General features: G+C 43.3%; 1 protein-coding gene across 1 annotated transcript in view; it reads left to right on the top strand.

Annotated features, from left to right (window-relative positions):
* LOC308327296 (F-BAR and double SH3 domains protein 2-like) overlaps positions 1 to 20,147 on the top strand; it is a 58,102-nt gene that overhangs the window by 9,732 nt on the left and 28,223 nt on the right. The window contains exons 4-10 of the mRNA XM_080780609.1: positions 10,843 to 10,925; positions 11,676 to 11,820; positions 14,413 to 14,546; positions 15,125 to 15,179; positions 15,731 to 15,859; positions 16,177 to 16,299; positions 17,433 to 17,528. Of these exons, the coding sequence (XP_080636735.1) occupies positions 10,843 to 10,925; positions 11,676 to 11,820; positions 14,413 to 14,546; positions 15,125 to 15,179; positions 15,731 to 15,859; positions 16,177 to 16,299; positions 17,433 to 17,528 (765 nt within the window). The remainder of the gene's footprint in view (positions 1 to 10,842; positions 10,926 to 11,675; positions 11,821 to 14,412; positions 14,547 to 15,124; positions 15,180 to 15,730; positions 15,860 to 16,176; positions 16,300 to 17,432; positions 17,529 to 20,147) is intronic.

Genomic DNA, 20,147 nt, shown 5'->3' with positions numbered 1-20,147 from the left:
GTAAGCACAAATGCAAAATCTAAATAAATGACAGACCAGTGCGGTCCTTTAGTTTAAGCAAACTGTCACTAGTATTTCATTATTGTACTCTTGTATTGTAATAGTTGATACATTTCCTGTCATGTTTCATCACCACCTGAAACGTTCTTACTACAAGGGATTGCATCAGTATATTCACACACATTTCATGGCACCTACATTCTTGAACCGCGGTCAGCCCGTTTAAAATTATGAGCACATCTGTCAGCTGAATCAACTGTCCAGTGTTCAACTGCAAGTTGAATGTCCAAGGACTGAACTGGATTTTAATTGTCTCAAATCAATTTGTTTTGTATCGTGGTTCAATCATGCCTTAATCTCTCCAGCCCAGCTTTTAATAGAATTTAATTTGACATGTGATTGTTTGTTCTTTATAATCTTTTAATATTCAAGATATTTTGGTGGATTAGTGAAAGAGCAGGCTTACTGTACAGTATATTCCCATTTCGTAGAGAGCTAGTGGAGCATTTGAGCATATTCAAGGTATATTATTTTGTATAGGCTATATTTAGACATATTTTACCTCAATGTCTTTTTTTAAGTGCACATGCATGTCCTACCTACTATGGTAATTTAACAGAGCTTTGCCATAAGACGTCTCTGTCCGATTTTGAGAGTCCTGCTAGACCAACCGTCACTGATGTTTTGACTGCTATTTAAAAAAGCCTATAAGCTGACAACACGTCTCATTTGTGTCACGTTGTGAACTGGTTGTGAGTTTGTTGGGAGCTGCTATATTGTTGAAGATTTTCAAATATTTGAAAAAGAAAATAAATAATACTCGCCCCCAAAATAGGGACACCAGGTTGAAAGTGGCCAATAATACGGACACACCAGCCGCATAATTGCGGATACAGATGAAAAAAGTAATAATGGCCGATATGTCAGCCAAACGTCACGCTGTACTTTATTGGTCACCATGATTCATCACTAGATTAAATTGAAACAGTGACATGGCACTGCTTCTGCAGAGAGTGCCTACTGCCTAGTGATTAGTGAACCTGTATTTGTACTCTCTTTAGCCCGCAGCACTTGCCATAGCATTTGCACTAGCCTCGACGACCTTACAGGTGTATGCAAATGCTAAACGTATGTGATTTACATTGCATATTATGAAGACATAGCACTCTATAGTGCAGGGGTTCTCAACCCGTGGGTTGTGACCCCTCGGGGGGTCGCCAAATTACTTTGGGGGTACCCAAATCATTTTTTCAACTGAATGGCTGGAAAATGGAAATGAAGAGTTTACATGATAGTACACAGTACATGCATAAACTTTCCTAAATTATTATACATGGTTTTAGTATTAATTTATGATATATTTTCTCTATTATTAAGGTTATTTTTGAAGTCAGTTTGTATTGGGGGTTGGGAGGGGGTCGTGGGGGTCGCGAGACATGGTCAAAGCATTTCCGGGGGTCCTCAGCCAAAAACTTTGAGAACCGCCATAGAACTGCCATAGTGTATACTCATAGTTTCATTGTACTTGTTAGACGGATGTTAGATTCTTTGCTTGCTTATCATCCTTGATGACTATTTCTATGTATTGGATGTATTACCTTGTGTTGTTCTTGCTTACTGTAAATCACTCTGGATTAAGAGTGTCTGCTAAATGCCTACATTGTCAATTGTAAATTATTTCTGTTGTATTGTTCAGAGTTTTAATATCATTCTGATGTTTTTAAGTTCAGAATCCATAAAGTACCAATGGAAATGTCCCTGTTCTGTTTACAAGTAAGAGACTATGTGGCAGTAACTATCCATCAGATAGACAGATATTTAACCAGCCAAGGTTAGTTCAGTCACTGTCCAGCCTTCTGCTCTTCACAGCTGTGTGTTGGTATCCGTTAAGAGGGAAAAGGTCACCCCGGAGTCCAACTATTGTAATCCTTTGTGTGTGTGTGTGTGTGTGTGTGTGTGTGTGTGTGTGTGTGTGTGTGTGTGTGTTTGTGTGTTTGTGTGTGTGTGTGTGCGTGCGCCCGCGTGCATGCGTGCGGCCGTGCGCGCGTCCAAAGCTCTGAAAGACTCTGTTGTGATTTAAGGAGACCATGGTCTCAAGAGTCTCCATCTAAACCAAGGGGTGGTGGGTGAGGATCACCTGAGTCGCGGGCACGGAGAACATATGTCAACACCAGGCCACGTATTACACATACATTCTGACGTTTATCACAGACACAGCGAAATATATACAGTAAGAACAGTGGATCTATGACGTCCCTAGCAGATTATGGAAACAAAGATGTATCTCATATAATTTCGTACATACAGTCAGTATCTCTGATACAGGAGTGGATACAGTCATCATAAGTGTTTCGACACTGAGTCAAACAGCTAAGGTCATAAATCATTCATGACAGACCCCACTGCCACGAACCATGATCAAACAATGTTCTATCAATTCTAATTCTAATCTAATTTATAGGATGCTGTCAATTATGTTTGTACAAGGTCAGAGTGGGAACACAAATCAGGACGAGAATGTAAAAGACATCAAGGGCTCCATCTCACGCCAGGAGCCCTATTTTCTTAATTTGGGGAATTAGTATTGTGTAAGAAATGCTATCTTGTGCCACCACCTAAATCTTTAAAACACCTCTGCTAATCCATTACATTATACATATGTGTGGTTTGGGCTTTACGCAACTTAAACCAATCAGTGTGCCAGGTGCCATTGCCTTTAAGAGATCTATTATCCATAATCCATTATGCCCTGGATCTTGCCTTGTGGAAGAGCAATGCGTGCTGCATTGGAATACATTTATATCAGATACAGAGGGTTGTTTTGTGTGTCCAGTATCTGACTATCAGCCATCTACTCCGCGACCAACACAGCCAAGTTGTGCAGCTCCACTCCCCACTTTTCATGTTTGGTCTATAGAAAAAAACAACTGTGGAGGTTTTCACATTGTATAATATGAGTCAACAAATGTGAAATTGCATTTGTCTCTTATTAGAGGCTGGAAAAGAAAAACACATTTCCAATGGATTGTAAAATAATTTATAATTTAATAATAATGTGTCATAAAATTTAATTATGACACAGTATACTTGACACTAATACATTATTTGAAAAGCATAGCATTTGTATGATTGTGTAATATGTTTTTTTTTATTATTAGACTGTTTTATCCATAGACTGCTTTCGGTTAGACTTTCCAATCAATCGGTTCTTTCAACAGCATTATAATAAAGCAACAATAATGTAACTTTGACATGTCCTTGTTGGATGATCCATCTCAAGCCAATTTACAGTCTGCTAATTGATTTTCATACCATACTGAAATTAACGGAAGCAAATGGCTTTCTTGGAAGAAAAAAAACTAAGCATGGTATGCTTTGGAAAATGGTCTGCAGTCAGTGCAGTGTTGCCAAGTATACCTCGAGTCTGTGCCAGTGGGCTACATGCCAGAACTCTGATATGGTCCTTTAATTTGTTAAAAAGGCTTGCTGGACTAGGTCATGCCAGAGCATGATTGTAGATCGGGTCGGCTCCATTTACAAATGTCAGTGATGTCACTGGGACATCTCCTAGCTGAAGATGAATGGGCTACAACACCAGCTCAGTGTTTAATGACCATTGGCATTGCAAATGGAGTTATTTGAGGTGACCACCGGTGAACGCTACGTCTGCCCACATGGGTCATACTGTTGTCCCCGGTTCGATTCTGGCTGGAGGCTTGTGTTGAAATCCCCCCCTTCCCTCTCTCTTCCCACAGTTTCCTGTCTCCCTTCTATTCCATTTAAATAAAGCCATAAACCTGAATGTCAATCATTTCAGGAGGTAAGCGAGCCGTCTTGTCTGTCCCCTGCCGGGTGTTGGTGAACCAACGGACATAGTTTACCTTTTTTTTTAAGTGGACTGAAATGTGTTTTTGAGACAGTGGTATTGTGGTCTGGATTTTTGTTATCCATTAGCTATTGCCCAGAATAACAAACCAAAAAAAAAATGATTTCCTGTCAAACATAATCTATAAATGAAAGCAGAATCAAAATAGTTTCAATTGTATAGTGGATGATAATACTTCCTCGGTACCGGTTTACCAGCCATCTCCAGGACGGGAAGCTATCCATGATTGTGGTGAAGTGTGCCAACTGTTTGGTGGGTGATATTATACCTGGATACCTATCAGAGTATACAAACCATTGGAACAGATGAATAGTTAAAAGGGGCTTAAGCATTTATTGTGGCAATGTTACAGGTAATGGCATGATCAAACATGTGACGATGATGGACATGATGATTGATTCACTCATACTGTTCATACATTCTTCATATTCATCACTCCAATATTCACTGTTGCTTACGCACGCACGCACGCACGCAGACGCACACACACACACACACACACACACACACACACACACACACACACACACACACACACACACACACACAGTGTCACACACACACACACACACACACACACACACACACACACACACACACACACACACACACATGTCTAGGATATGCAGCTCAGTATATATTTTATTTATTGGTCCTACCTGTTTCCTCTCCTGGGTTTCATTCTTGCTGTATTTCCCTGCAGGGATCAATAAAGGTTTATCTAATCTTATATTATATAGTCCACCAGTCATTTATATAGTCCATGCACTAATCAGTGTGCCGGCCGTTGAAACAAAGCGGGTCAATCAGGCTCTGAAATGAATCACTTCTTTCACTTTGATCCCCCCCCACTGCCCCCCCCCCCCCACTGCCCTCCCCCAAATCTGCTTCTTCTTCTCCTGCTCTCTTTCTCTTTACACCTGCAAGCCGCCTTGGCCGTTACCCGATTGATATTCAAATCACAGAAAGTGATAAAATGTCCCCCTCTGTGCGTCTCTTCCTCCACCATCCTCCCCTCTGTCTCGCCCTCCCTCCCTCCTCGCCATTAAGGCATGTCCGCTCTCCTAGATCAGTCGGCCATTCTCTCTGCTAGACTCTCTCCCACAATGGCCGGGCTTGTGGTGGGTCTGGGCCTTTGGCACCCAGGCTCAACCGAGACCAATGGGCTCAGAGGTTTAGGCCAAGAGTAGTGCACCAGGACAGGATAAAGAAACGATAGATGAACTCATTTACTTACGAGTTCAACTAAACCGCTCCCTTCACTCAACTTGCTGATGCCAGAATGCAAATCCATTCTGTTGAAACTATTCTGTTGAAGGGGGGGGGGGGGGGGGGGGCATGCCACCAAGTTTAAGGAAATGCATTAACGAAAAGAAGAATGCATGAAACGATGAACAAAATGAATAATGGACAGAAATCGAAGATGACCCACGGGAAACTCATCAGGAAACTTAGGCCGAAGTGTGGAGGCTTCGGGAATCCGCCGGGCACAACCCCGTCAGGGTGGGACCTGTAAAAAAGGAGAAGTTAGAGAGGGAGTAGGATGAGAATTAGGGTCGGGTGAGATGGGCCTTTATTTATGGGTGGAGGAAGGCCTGGACTGGCCACTTGACATACAGGGAAATTCCCGGTTACCCCTTGCTTTATTATTTTTTTAGGGATGCTCTTCAGTATAAAAGTGATGGTATTAGGGCTTGTTTGTGTGTGTGTGCCTCGACAGAGCGGGGCAGTAGAGTAGAGATCTGCTATCTGCTTGCCCGTTGTGGTGGGCCGGTCTGGGCCAAATGTCAGAAATAGGTTTCAGGGCCGAGACCTATTTCCCCTCATTTTCCTGATTTCTGCTCCAAATGATGGTTTTACACCTCCACCAGTGACACAGTGGTCTGTGGATGTTAGTCCTTCCACCACTTAATGCAGGTCCTAAACAACATAACTGGAATATGACTGGCTGGATTGGTTAGAATTTGCTGTGCACCTTCTCTGCTCTCTGGGGGATGAACCTTGCGTCTAATGTAACTCTTGTGGTTTTGGGTGGGCAGTGTGAATACCGGTAAGTGAATTAGATGATACTTTACTTCACTGTATAGTAAGTATAGTCATACGTAGGGGGGCCAAATATTCAGCTCCTCAAACCGGGACCCTTAAGTCAATGTGCACGTTTGTCGCGCACACACACATTCATTCATCCACGTTCATGCACGCACACATGCATAGTTAAGCTAACCTGGCTAATAAACCAGATCGAATCAGCCGGCAATGCATTTGATTGCGTTTTCTGATTAGTTAGGTGACCATGTTTGTTTACATTGTTATGGCTGGCTCTGGGGCCATAACTAAGAAGGGGAAACCACACCGGAGGACAAGCCAAAAATAAGTATTTTTTTTCATACTTGTGAAAAAAGAATTAAAGAACTGAATCAATTAGATCAAAGTTTCCAACTTAGGTTGGCAGGGAAACAAACAAAAGAACAAGGGTGCTCTCCTGCAGCCGCCCCTGCAGCCTGTGGAGAAATGCAGATCTGAAGTGCTGTGAGAGCAGGTCTCTTAAATAGTGTTTGGGGAGACAATGGCCAGGTGTCTCCCCTTCCACTCATCATCTCTGGCTCCGCCCTACAATCCAGCACTGCAATGGACTGGATTGAAAGGCAATGGAAAGGCACAGCCACACACACACAGAACCCCATAGTAGACTTAAAGGCCCAGGGGGCCGTCACAACATATACGAACATGATAAACGTCTAATGGAACTCAAATCAACTATTATTTTAATGCTGGCGAAATCCGGGACAATTTCGTAGTGAATGTTGAAAACCGGGACAATTAGTGTTTTAGAGATATTTTTGGGGACTCGGGACACGCAGCTTGAAAGCAGGTCAATCCCGGACAAACCGGGACGCCTGGTCACCCTAATCATACCCCACCGGGACGCCTGGTCACCCTAATCATACCCCAACCAAACCACTGCATGTTGTGGCTATATGAAGGCGTTGAAAATGGATATACCGGTAATCTACTCAGCTGGAGCTCACCTTTGACCATAGTATTATATATATGTTAAAGGTTAGTGAGTATTTTGAGCTCTGGTTTCATTTGGTATTATTTACATTACTTATGTCCAGGGTATTTATGATATTCTCAGTTTTCTCAGTTGGTATGGACCTGGCTGCTGGCTGCTGCTTCTGTGTTGAAATGGAGTTTACAGAGACCACTCCAAAAACACCATTAGTAGAAGATTCCACAGAAATGAAAACATTGCTGCATTCACCTTTTAGTATTATTAAATAAATATTCACAGTCGTATTGATTTTCATTTTCTATTATATTTACTTATACTTCAACACAATACAAATTTACAAAAGTTGTCAACACTTTGCCCCACTTTCGGCAAAACATAGATTTGGCTTTATGGTAGCTCTCTATCTTTCGACAATATAGATTCTAACTAGATTTTCAGACCTGAAATATAATCCTGTATTATGCTGATCAGAGCCATGGTCAGAGAGTCATGGCCATTTGTTGAAGTGTTAAGCACTGCTGTAACACAATGTAGGTTTTAAACAGTGGCCATTCTCAATGCAAGGCCCCTGAACAGTGATTGTGCCAAGTTTGGTGCGGACTGGAGCATCGGTGCACCTATGGCCCTTTGGGGCCTCTGGGTGTGACTGTTGTCATGGCAGAGCGCTGCTGAACACACTGGTTTGTGCCAAGTTTAGTGTCAATCGGAGTAATGTTGTGCCATTGGTCCCTGGGGGCCACGCAATGGCCCCTGGTGTGGCTATTCTTATGGCAGGCCCCTGGACAGTGTTTTTGTGCCAGGTTTGGTGCACATTCTTGGAGCAACCAGTGACCCTGTTGTGTTTATGGCAGATCCCTGTAGAGGTGTTTGTGCCAAGTTTGGTGCGGATCGGAGCAACAGTGTGCCTCTGGGTGTTGCGTTTGTGACGTACACGGTCCACTGTGAATTTAGAACAAATTGTAATCATTTTATGTAGGTTCTTTCCTAGAGACCAGGCAATGGCATCATAGCAAGTTGGGTTAGTAGCATTGAGTATGCCTCACAGTTGCATTAGCTCAGGTTTTCTGTCAATCTGTCACTTTATTTTTGTAAAGGCAGAATATCTCCTTAACATACCAAAGTATACACTGAAAACGCCAGAAATATTTCTCCCCTCTTTTTTTTCTTCTCTCCTGCTGTTTACTCTTCCCTTCTATTTCAGCTCCTCAAAGGCTAACCTCACTGCTGGCAGGGAGGAGGAACCTAATATATATCTCCGGGGGAGAATGTGGTCAAAATAAATTACTTTTTTTCTTTCCTCCAAAAATGAGCCTACCTCAGCTTAAAAACACAGCAAGCAAGCTGGCCAGTACACTATGCGCTTGCTAACAGGTGAATGAGTCAGCTGAGTGCTGAATCCCATCCAAATTTAGATTATGTGGTGGACATCAGGTGGTGCCTGGGGGCCTATTATATATACCGTATATATAGCAGACCCATAAGATCACAATGCGTTGTGATCATAGGCTGTAAAAAATATGGACAAAGCGTTCCCCGGGTCTAACATGAACGCAAAATGAAGCCTGTCAGTCTTTGTATTGTAAGTCGCCATCTTTCTAGATCCGTTTGGGCCCAGCTGGCCCATTGGCTGGCCCAGACAACGAGGCGGGACTTCCCCCCTTCTTCTTCGTTGGTTTTTATTTTGACTCGAGTGGGTGGGGAATCCCGATCATAGACTGTAACGGTAGCCACGCCCCTCAGAACATACGCGACTTTATGGTAATTTTTTTAATAAATGGGACCATAATTTTCCTAAAAGAATATTATGACATTAGAAATGAGACTTTAAACTAGTGACTGGAAGAAGAAAGTATTCATGACCATGTTTATTAAGGTAATACACATACAGTCTAGGTGAATTTGGGCCCAAATACATGGACTTCTATGACAGCGCCACAACAGGCCATTATATGAACTTTCAGGAAATCCTGATTTCCATAGTGGCTTCACAAAATATCTGTCTGACTGCCCCCCTGGTTGTGATGCATTGTGTTATGAGATTGTAGATCTGCTAATGTGTCTATCGTCATTTGATGGAAGAGTTACAGTAGGGGGCGCCTGGCATGGACACGTTTGAGAACCCCTGCCCGCCCCGGTCTTGTGAATTGCTGAAGGGAATCCAATGCATTTGAGCGGTCTCTTTAAAGCCAGAGATTTGACTCATTGCAATGTTTTAGGGCCCAGTTTTATAGCCTCTGAGTAAAGAGAAATGGTGGCATCTCATGGCAGCAGTATGAGGACGAAATTTGAAAAGTGGTCTTCTTTAGACAAGTGTCTTAATTATCCCACTCCCTTTAAGAGAAGGTGCACTTGTGTAAGGACGTGCTGTGATTGGCCAGTAGCCACTTCGAGTGGCATTCGGGGCAAACGCTCTCACCAGAAAATGATTTACTCTTCTGTCCATATCGGGTCGCAACTCCAACGGAGTTGAGTCGGTTAAGCGAACGTTGCAAGGTTCGACACAGCAACTTTAAAGTTCGGTGCTTGGTGGTGTCCTGTGGCTCAAGTTCGCCTGAGACGGCGCCCCTCCGTCACTGTACTTTATCCCCTTGTACTAGTAGGAGGGGGGCGGGGCCATTTACTCAAACCGGTTGCGACCATGCTCGCAGGAAATACATTTCCCAGCCATGATGTATAAGTACACCCCCTGGACCTGATTGCATGTTACAGGAACTTAGCCCTGATCCAAACCTTGATGCTTAGTTCAGTAGGGAGCCATTTGCCGTTTGGTATGACCCAGCCAGGGAATTGAACCCCAACCTCCCAATCTCAGGGCGGACACACTAACCACAAGGCCACTGAGCTGTCCATATCCATATCTTGACTTAATCTTGACATATGTCCATATCTTGATTTAATCACTAGCTCATTTTCTCAGTTATGTAACGTTCTCCTTTATTTAAACCACTAATTAAAACATGACAGAGACACTGCAGTCAATGCGTCCCCCGCACGTCCTTGTGTCAGAGCCGATGCTCTATGACGAGCAGAAACTGATAAAGAAAACCAGGAGGAAATTGGTTCATTTGAAGATATCAGCATTGTAGTGCAAAGAAATGTCATCCACCATGATGAACATGACTCATGAGAGTTATTGTGCTGAATTCTTAATATGGATTTTCATTGAAACGGGTGGACCAGGTGGCCGTAATGCTGGTCAGAATGTACATCCTGTAGCCTAAATTCTCCTCATCCCCAAGATGTATCTGTGATATCTTGACAAATCAACATAATAATCACATGCTCATTCTCAGTTAGGCTATTTTTGAGGGGCACTAGCACCTCCAATGCATGGCTTTCCAAAATTACGTCAAAGGCCAGCCAAATCTATGGACTTTTAATGTTTAAACCACGTAGTAATGGGCGGCTGTGTGCTCCGTGCGTCAGTAGCCCTGAATAGACCTATTGACCTGTGTCTAAATAGTAAGGAAATATCTGCGCCATTAGTTATGTGCAAGTTGGAGCTGGTCTAAAGTACAATCTCTTCTCTCTGTGTTTTATATAGAATGCCCCGGACCACAGCTCATTTAAAGACCAACACGCCCATGGGCGCTAGATGGGCACAAAATAAATTTGTATCTAAACAACGTGGGCACTGGGCGTGAAAATTGCCTCTGCATTGGTTTGGAAAATAGCAATGATAACTGCAATGCCCTGGGGCCCTTAATGTTTCTTTTCTTTCTTTTTCTAGAACAAACCGAAAGCGTAGCATGTGTTTCCATGTGTTGTGATTTACCAGCTGTCCTGTGGTTCATAGGCCATGGACGCCAGGTCACAGACTTCTAAGCAGTTTTATCTCTGAAGATGAGACACGGGACATAGGCCATGGCCTCAGAGGTCAAAGTTCATCGATTCTCTTTTTCTTTTTTCCCTACACTTACCCCTCCCCCTCCCCCCACAGGCTCTTCAGAAGTTGGCCAATCAGTATCTAAAAAGGGAATGGCCAGACAGCCTATCAGAGTCAGAGGATCAAGCAGATCACAGGTAAAAAAAATATTATATTTATGGCGTGTTGTTCTAGTTGACATGCATTTCATGTCATAACCTATGACCCACTGTGTATGTTTATGGACTATTTTATGATATGGCATATTTCATGTCCCTAGCCTAGAGTATTAAATTGAAGGGGCTGTGAATGATGTAATAATCATAATAGAAAGGTTTGTTGTGTTGCTATATTCTGATATAAATCATAGGTATATTGTGTTAGTTCAGCAACAGGGGCGTCTCCCCATCTCTCCAGCGTGAACAGAAAATACATTTTCAGGTCGGGATTATCAATTTGATCCAGTCAGGAGAAAAAGCAGATTCATCAGCTTCACTTTTTATAGTATTCCAGTTTCAATTTTGTCTGCAAATAATTTGAATTTGAATAGTTTTGATCATTTTCAATTTCAATGGTTTATCCTGTATCCCTGATTGGATAACATTGGTATCCTGACCCGTCTTTTCTGTTTACTATAGAGCTGGAGAGACTATAGGGAGACCTCTGTTACTGAACAAACAGGAACCTCGGTTCCTTTATATGAATGACCATTATTGAAGCAAGAACGTCAGTCTACACTAGTGTAAGAAATTGTTTGTTGGCCAGTGAGTGAAATAAACCTCTCTCTCTCTGTGTGTGTGTGTGTGTGTGTGTGTGTGTGTGTGTGTGTGTGTGTGTGTGTGTGTGTGTGTGTGTGTGTGTGTGTGTGTGTGTGTGTGTGTGTGCATGTCCGTGTTGTGTTTGAACAGGAACTTGTATTGCGTGTGGAAGGCCTACTTAGAGGGCACAGTCCAGGTGACTCAGTCCAGGATCAGTGCGTGTGACAACTACAAGAGCCAGGTCGCCGACCCCGTCAAGACGGCCCGGCTTCAGAAGGATGTGCAGCTACGGAAGGTAGCTAACCAGATGGAACCAAATGGACATTTGGGTCCATTTGTACAATCTCAGAGTTATGGTAATCCTTAAAATGAAAAAACAAACAAAAATGGTACCAGCTCAGAAAATATCTGGCTCTCCAAGTACCACCATAATAACTGATAACGGAGCGTCAGCGTATACCTGTCCCTTTTGTTCCATTCCTAAGCCAATAATGCTGCTGCTCTGACGAAACTCTGTTCTCAAATCTAACGGCTAGGTGTCCTGTCATGCCCATTTCAGCACGGCTGGATAGGGTATTTCAACCAATTGCCTGGTCAGAAGAACTACCTGTAGTAATATTTCATTTCGATTCCTGGTTCCTTAATGTTGGATCCAGCACCTCCGTTTGTCCTCCGTTCGTTTCCGGATCCCAATTACCCCAACTGGAAATAGCCAAACTTTTTGAATTGGCTATGTTCACAACACCGGGGCGCAACTAAGTTAGCTATGAATATGGCATATAAAGTTCAAACCCAAACTGTTTGCACGTTCATATAGCCGTACCCAAAGCAATGTAGAATCATCTGGGGGCAGCAGGGCAGGGTTGCATGCGCTGCGTCTTAAGGTCTGAAAGTGTTGAGTTGGGAGTGTTCTCTGGTTACTTACAGCCACGTTCCACTGCCTCAGTGCCCACAATGTAGCTTTTGTCCTCCCTCTCCCCCTTTACCTCTGGAAGGCGCTGTCATCGTGGCTTTAATGTCAGACGACATCCCGTAATAGAATGACTCTGATCTTACCTGATCTATAGCAACTTTGGGGATTCCTTTGTTTAAAGCTGCAATTCGGGACTTTATTTTATTTAATGGGTCTTTAATTTGTTTTGACATTTTAATCTTTGGTGTTGCACAATGTGCAACTGATTATGCACAACACATTTCAGAGCAATATGACAACTAACTATGTAATGTATCATCAATAAATGTTTACAATTGCAGTTAAATTAACGCTAATAATGTGTGTACTGTGTAGCAGTACATAAGATAATCTTTAGTCAACGTTATACTTTATATTCACGTGATAAATGAAATATGCGTCTCAAAAAAAGGAGAAGAATAGAGTAGAAAAGAACGTTGTTCTACCTCGACACCAGGGTTAACATATGTATCAATGGAACAGTAGGGACACCACCTCTATAACCACTGCAGACGTGCTATAGTTATGGATAATGGATGACGCGGCGGTAGTTGTTGAGAAATAATGACGAAATAATGATGTTTAAACACCAAGACGTGTTTAAACACTTATGATGCTGCCAGAGTTCTTCAGAATAAAGTCTAAGCAGATGGGCAGATTTTACACTGAAAAGCCCTGCTTTCCATTTCCCCCCAAAACCTGGAGGTATAATGTCCCATTACTACCTCACAGTAATAAGTCTGATCTCTCTTTAGAAGCGTTAATATTCCAAACGAGATGCTTGGTTAAGTCAGAAATTAGGACAGAACATCGCCGTTCTGGTCAAAACCATGGAGAGTGCCATAGATTTAGACATAATAGCAACATTTGTCGGCCTGTAAACAAGGAAGTGAACGGCTGCGTGCATGCGCAAGACATGTCCAGGAGCTCTGTGCAAAGTGTTGCCTAGCAACAGGAGCTGCCAAAAAATGGATTACAGCAATCCAGTTTTATATCATTAAAAAGGACTAAAAGACGTGTATATTGTATACACGTCCGGTTTTAATTGAGATTTGAGAGGACATGTATACATGTTCTTTCTTAGCGTCATAGGTGTTAATCATCCCAAAGGGCATTCTTTCTAAACAACTACCACCACGTCATACATTATCCCAATTATTACACGGCTACTTGACCCAAAAGCAACAACAACAATAAAACTAGGTATTTCCTTACATACCGTAATGACAGTAAGTGTCACGCTGGTTGTCTGCCCAGCTGCAGCACAGTCGCCTCGGAAAACAAGGAAATGAGTGTTGGAATAAAGTTCCGTTTACGGCACCGTGTATTTCTCGCTTCAAATGAGTTCAAAAACATTCTTGAGAGCAATGTTTAGCTGTAAATGACATGGTGCATTTGTTTACATGGCTGTCATGTTGGATACAGCCGCAGGTGCTCTGAGCCTTTGATTAGACAGCGGTCTGTTATAGAGCGATCATTATCAAGAAATAACACACTGCTGAATTCAGCGATTGACCAATCGGAATCGAGCATTCAACCAAGCTGTGTAATAAAGTTAAATACCATTGCATATGCAGTGGTGGAAAGTAACTAAGTAGATTTACCTAAGTACTGTACTTAAGTAAAATTTTGAGGTATTTGGACCAATTTCCAATACCTTCTACTTCTACTTCTACTCCACTACATTTCACGTCCAAAATTTGTACTTTTACTCCACTACATTTATTTGAAAACTTTACATACTAATTATTTTGTAGATTTTGATTATTATTATAAAACATCCATTAAAACTTCAGCCCTATATACATTTCGGCCATTTGTATACATTTTAAAACTTGAAATGAGACATTCTGCAGTACAAAAGTAAAACAATTAAGTACTTTTTCCCCCTACCTGTGCGTATGTGTAATGTCTTTCCATCATTGTCGCCTGCAGTGCATTGATCAGCTGACGGTGGTCCAGGCGGAGCTGCAAGAGTCTGTTAAGGAACTGAGCAAGAACAGGAAGAAGTACCAGGAGACGGAGACCATGGCCCAGACCATACGAGAGAAGGCCGAGTTGGAGGCAAAGTATGAGCACTTCCACTGTTCGCTTTGGTAGAATAAAACTAATCTGCCCTTTTTTCACTGCTGAAAACTAAATAGAAACTAAGCGATGATGACTAAAACTAAACAAATAAAAACTAGACTAAAACGTTAGGAAGGGAATAGTGGGGAAGAGATCTAAAAGACTATAACTAAAAGTCATTTCATGTTTGGTTGCGCTCGGTGTTGCGCTGATCTGAAAATAGCAGATCGACAAGCTCACAACACGTCGCAGCGCATATATATATATATATATCATGCAATGACCATAGACCACTTTCCTGTACATTTCTTTTAGATTTGTAAAATTGTCTCCAAGGTTAAAACATAATTGCATAATTATCGAGTCAGTGATAGCTAAACATCATTGTGCCGCTAAGAGGTCATGGACATGTTTGTAAATCTCCATTGACTATTTTTGGTAGACTTTTAAAGTCTTTTAAAACTCAACAATAACGACTTTGACCACATGCAATAGCGCAATGAAGTTCATTGTGTTGGATCGCCTATCTCTGGCAAGTTTCCAAGTCTCTGATTTGCACCCCATCTGGCCCTCTGCGCAGGTCCAAGCTGAGTCTATTCCAGTCTCGATCCAGTCTGCAGAGAGCGAGTGTAAAAGTAAGTATAGCCATATTATATTTAAATCCCTACCTGGGCAGGTGATATTTATAGTGGCCCAGACTGCAGTGGTGCATTCTCCGTAGTGGTGGAAAGAGTACTCAAATGTTTTACTTAAGTAAAAGTATTGATACTGCAATGTACAAGTGCTCCGTTACAAGTAAATGTCCGGTATTCAAAATGTAGAGTAAAAGTACAAAAGTATTGGTATCAAAATGTACTTAAAGTACCAAAAGTAGAAAGTACTCTTCATGCAGAATGTCTCATTTCAAGTTGTCAAATGTATAAAAAGTTTTTGATAATAGCCGATCTACAAGCTCACAATGTGTCACATCGCGACACATTGGGAGCTTGTAGGTCGGCTATTTTCAAATTGCCGAAATGTATATAGGGCTGAAAAATTATCTAAATCTACAAGGTAACTTACAATACAATATTTGGATCCGAGATGCAACAGAGTAGAACTATTGAGTATAGTACAAATTCCTCAAAACTGTACTTACCAGTAAGTACCAGTAATGTACTTAGCTACTACTGATTCTGTGTTGTAGCTGAAGGCCAAGAGGACCGAGTGCAACTCCAAAGCCACCCACACCAGGAACGACTACCTGCTCACGCTCTGCGCCGCTAACGCCCACCAGCAGCGCTACTACGAGACGGATCTCATAGACTGCATCAAGGTGAGGATGTATAGTAGATCAGGGGGTTTCCACCCCTTTCATTTCAAGGTCCGTTATTTACTCTGCATTTGTTGCAATTTGACATCAATTTGACAATCCATTTGACAATTTTACCTCGCAGATCCAAAACTAACGAATATTTTGTTGTCGTTGGATACGATTTTGTCCACAATTCCCATGCTGTATTTCACTCTTGAGAGCGTAAAATGAAACGGGTCAATTTGGTTTCATTTTACGCTCTCAAGAGTTAAAGATTACGATAGGTTGAACCTATAATAATAATAACAAGTTTGCGTCTGTCTTTCTGTGCCCTCAAGGTGCTGGACGGTAAGGTCTACGAACAGGTGAAGGACTACCTAGCGTCCCTCTGTCGGACCGAGCTGGAGGCCTACCAGGCTGTCCACGACACCTTCAGCCACCTCCTGGAGAGTTCCAACGGGGTAAGTCTTCAAACGCCTAATCCATGACCTGCACCGCCGTTGGTTTGTCCCCAGTGGCCAAACCTTCATTAGTTCAAATGGCTTAAGTTACATAACAGCGCTCGGGTATACCACGGCACCTCCTAGGTTACCTCCGCCCACGGAACCGCCCCGGGTGTCTTTCAAGTCCCCACGTGGTCATCTTGCCTTTCTGAAACTGGAGTGGCGTTTTGCTTTCGTCCAGACTATGTGGAGTATAGCGGGGTGGACACAGGCTCTGTTCTACAGCGTGGCTCGAATTTCGGCCACCGTTGACACACATGGTTCCGGTTTCACCTCTCGTTAAAAGTGGTTGTATAATCGCACCCTATATCTGTGCACGCCAACGCCGCTAGTTTGTTTACTTAGTGCCCCCCCACCAACGCACAACTGTCTGTGCATGTGCCCGTTTCAATCTCCGTTGCATCATCCTGCGACCTCTGGAGGTCGACCGTGACTGTACCCTAATGACCTCTCCACATCCTCTGCTACTTGTCTCTTCACAATGTTCCATCCAGTTCACTTCCTATTGGTCTAATGGGAACAGCATGATGGCTCTCACATGGCCTTATAATTCCCTTTCAAAGTGTTGAATATAAAGACTGTACACTGGTTATATATATATATATATATATATATATATATATATATATAAATTACTTTTAATCTGATGTATCTGTGTCAGATGTGTTTCATGACGTAGTTTTATTAGCCTAGAGGGGGTGCATACTTAGTTTAGACTAGACATGGGTTAAGGTTAGGTTTATGTGTGCTGCCACCCAGTTTAGAGGGGTGCAGTACTGTGTTCAGACTAGTCATTGGTCAGACAAATGACAACCCACCTCCTCTCCTAATCTAACCATAACCGCAAGCATAACCGCAGACACTAGCAGACGCTTAGTCCGACAAGCGGACGCATGTCGGACTAATGCCCTGTCTGAATTACATGCGGTCCCTGCTTAGAGATTTTCCAGTTGAGTCATGGATGTGATATATATATATTTTTTCAAGTTGCATTTTGTGATACCGTGTATATGCTCACTGATTTTCATCTGTTCCCTCCACTACACACACACACACACACACACACACACACACACCATATCTTGTTGTAGGTGTTGCAAGAATTCCACCAGCAGCTGTTTGTGCAGAAGAACCCCATGTTCCAAAGGGTCCCAGACTTCCTGTTCCAGCCCAGTGACACAGACACGGTGAGAGACCTTATACTCTGTTTTTACACCCACTAATGGCTGCCGCTTCTGTGGTGCTCGTTCCTTTGAATGTACTAAGGCAGGGGTCTTCTGTGGTGCTCGTTCCTTTGAATGTACTAAGGCAGGGGTCTTCTGTGGTGCTCGCTCCTTTGAATGTACTAAGGCAGGGGTCTTCTGTGGTGCTCGATCCTTTGAATGTACTAAGGCCAAATGACACCAAAGGGTCGGGTTGGGACAAAACGTTTTTTTAAGGGTGACCATACCAATGCAACTCCTTGCAACTCAATGATTTGCATTGGTGTGGTTTACCTTAAAACGGTTTTGTCCCAACCCGACCCTTTGGTGTGGTTTGGGCTTTAGATGAGAGGGAGATGAAGTAGGGACCCCTCCCCCCCACACACATTTTGTATAATACTGTGTTGCAGATTAAACCTTTTCATAGATTTCATAGATAGTTGGATTCACGCTAAAGCCCAAACAACACCAATGTGTCGTCATGCAACTCCTTGCAACCAAACGGTTGCGAGGAGACGCAGGTAGACGCTGCGAGGAGACGCACGTAGACGAGGAGACGCACGTAGACGAGGAGACGCACGTAGACGCATGTGAATTTAAGAATCACTTGCGCCGACGTGCGCCGACGTGCAACAGGACATATCAAACCGCTGGGACGAACGCTAAAACCGCTTCGTTGCGTCTCGACCAATTGGTGTGGTTTGGGCTTAATGCGTATTTTCAGCTACCGGTAATTGGATTTTTAAACCCTCAATATATAGTCAACTTGACCGTTGGCTCTGTTTGGTCTCTACACCAACTCTCCAAAAATCGCCGATCTACAAGCTCACAACGCCTCGCTCTTTTCGGCTATGATGTTCCCTATCACACAAAGACTCCCTGTAGTAACTCTGAGGACTCCCTCGGGGCACCCTGGTGAAGACCCCTGTACTAAGGTTCTCCTAACTATGACTGGCTACCAAAATGAGGAGACGCTTTGGTCTCAATTAAAATTGTGGCGAAGTCATGAGGGAATACTGGAATTAGCCACCCCATGACATTCCTATAGTTGTTTAAGAGAAAGAGCCACAGCATTCAGAAAATGCTGTTGTTGCATTTGACATGAAACCTGATTTGGGCACCACTACCGGCAATGTGCTTACATTGGAGGATGGCTACACGAACCGCACCCGACGGTATCCAATGGTTTTGGTGTGGTTCAGAAAGAAATCTGTCTATCTTATATCTATAAATTCGCCCGACCAACTTCAAATTAGACATACGTGCTCCACACCACCATAGGGGGTGCAGTGGCCGGTGTCGAGTCGTTTGGACCCACGGTTGTCCAGAACCGCCCACAAAAGTCCTGGCCTATTCTGTCATCATTCTGACGTCTGCATAAACTCCATATTTAGGCATGCCTGACAAAGAACTCCATATATGGGCATAAAAGGGACAATGGCATAATATTTGGGTGGGGCATTCATTTTCCAACATGCATCATTCCAAGTAGGCCAGTGCCCAACGGCCACTGCTGTAGAGGCTCCAGCGCATAATATCTGGGTGGGGCATTCATTTCCAACTAGCATCGTTCCAAGTAGTCCAGGCCCAACGGGTACCTCTGTAGAGGCCCCACGGGTCACCGCTCTGGTATTTATAAATGACAGGGATGCAAACGGGTAATTAAATCATTTACCTAAGCTGCACGCTAGCTAAGATTACAATCAAATAATAATAACCTGTAAGACGCCAGAGGGCGAGAAGCGACCTCGCCCTAAAGGGCACGGTGCATGCATCCGCCTGGGTGACAGCAGACTGCTGGGTGAGCGCTGGTGCTTTGGCATGGGGGGTCAGATCAACATATGGAATGTACTAGCCATATATGGAGCGTGTCTTGACTGTACAGGGTTTGTTGAGGTCAGACAACATGGAATGTCAGAACAGGTCAGCTCCATATATGGAGATCTCAAGGGTGGCAGCGGGGGCAGTGTCTTGAGTGTATAGGGTTTGATGAGGGCCCAGGTAGGGCCGGGCCTTAATTTTCTGGCCTGTTTAGAACTCTAGTTTTCGCCGGCTGCCGGGCGCGGCTGCACTAATAACTTTGGGGTACGCCCGTTTTGAGTTTAAATGGACAGGTATCAGTCAAAAGGGAGACATCGAAGAGGAAGGATTGATGGGGAAGGAAAAGCTAAGAACCGTGAACAGTGGAATATCTATATAATGAAACTATGCGTATACACTATAGAGTGCTATGTCTACAACAAATGCTATCTACGTAAGTTACATAAGTTGAACCTTTGCTTACGCCTGTAAGGTCGTTGAGGCTGGGGCAAGTGCTACGGGTCTGAAGAGGTGGGTTTTCAGACTACGGCGGAAGATAAGGAGTGAGTGCAGTTCTGATTGCAGTACCATTCATGATTGCAATATGAATGGTACTGTCACTTTATCGAGTGGCTGTCAAGTCCATCTTAAATGCTGATGATGACACTATAGTGTAAAGGTATACCTATTGATCCTGTAGGGGAAATTCCCTTGCAGCTTCACCCAGCGGATGGTTGCTGACATGGACATGTTGAGCCCACGGAGGGAGCAGTTACTGTAGGAGTGGGTGGGGGGCGATCCAGT

The sequence above is a fragment of the Protomyctophum bolini genome (assembly GCF_963924005.1).
Source record: "Protomyctophum bolini genome assembly, chromosome: 13".
Classification (NCBI taxonomy): domain Eukaryota; kingdom Metazoa; phylum Chordata; class Actinopteri; order Myctophiformes; family Myctophidae; genus Protomyctophum; species Protomyctophum bolini.
This window is presented reverse-complemented; position numbering and strand designations above follow the sequence as displayed.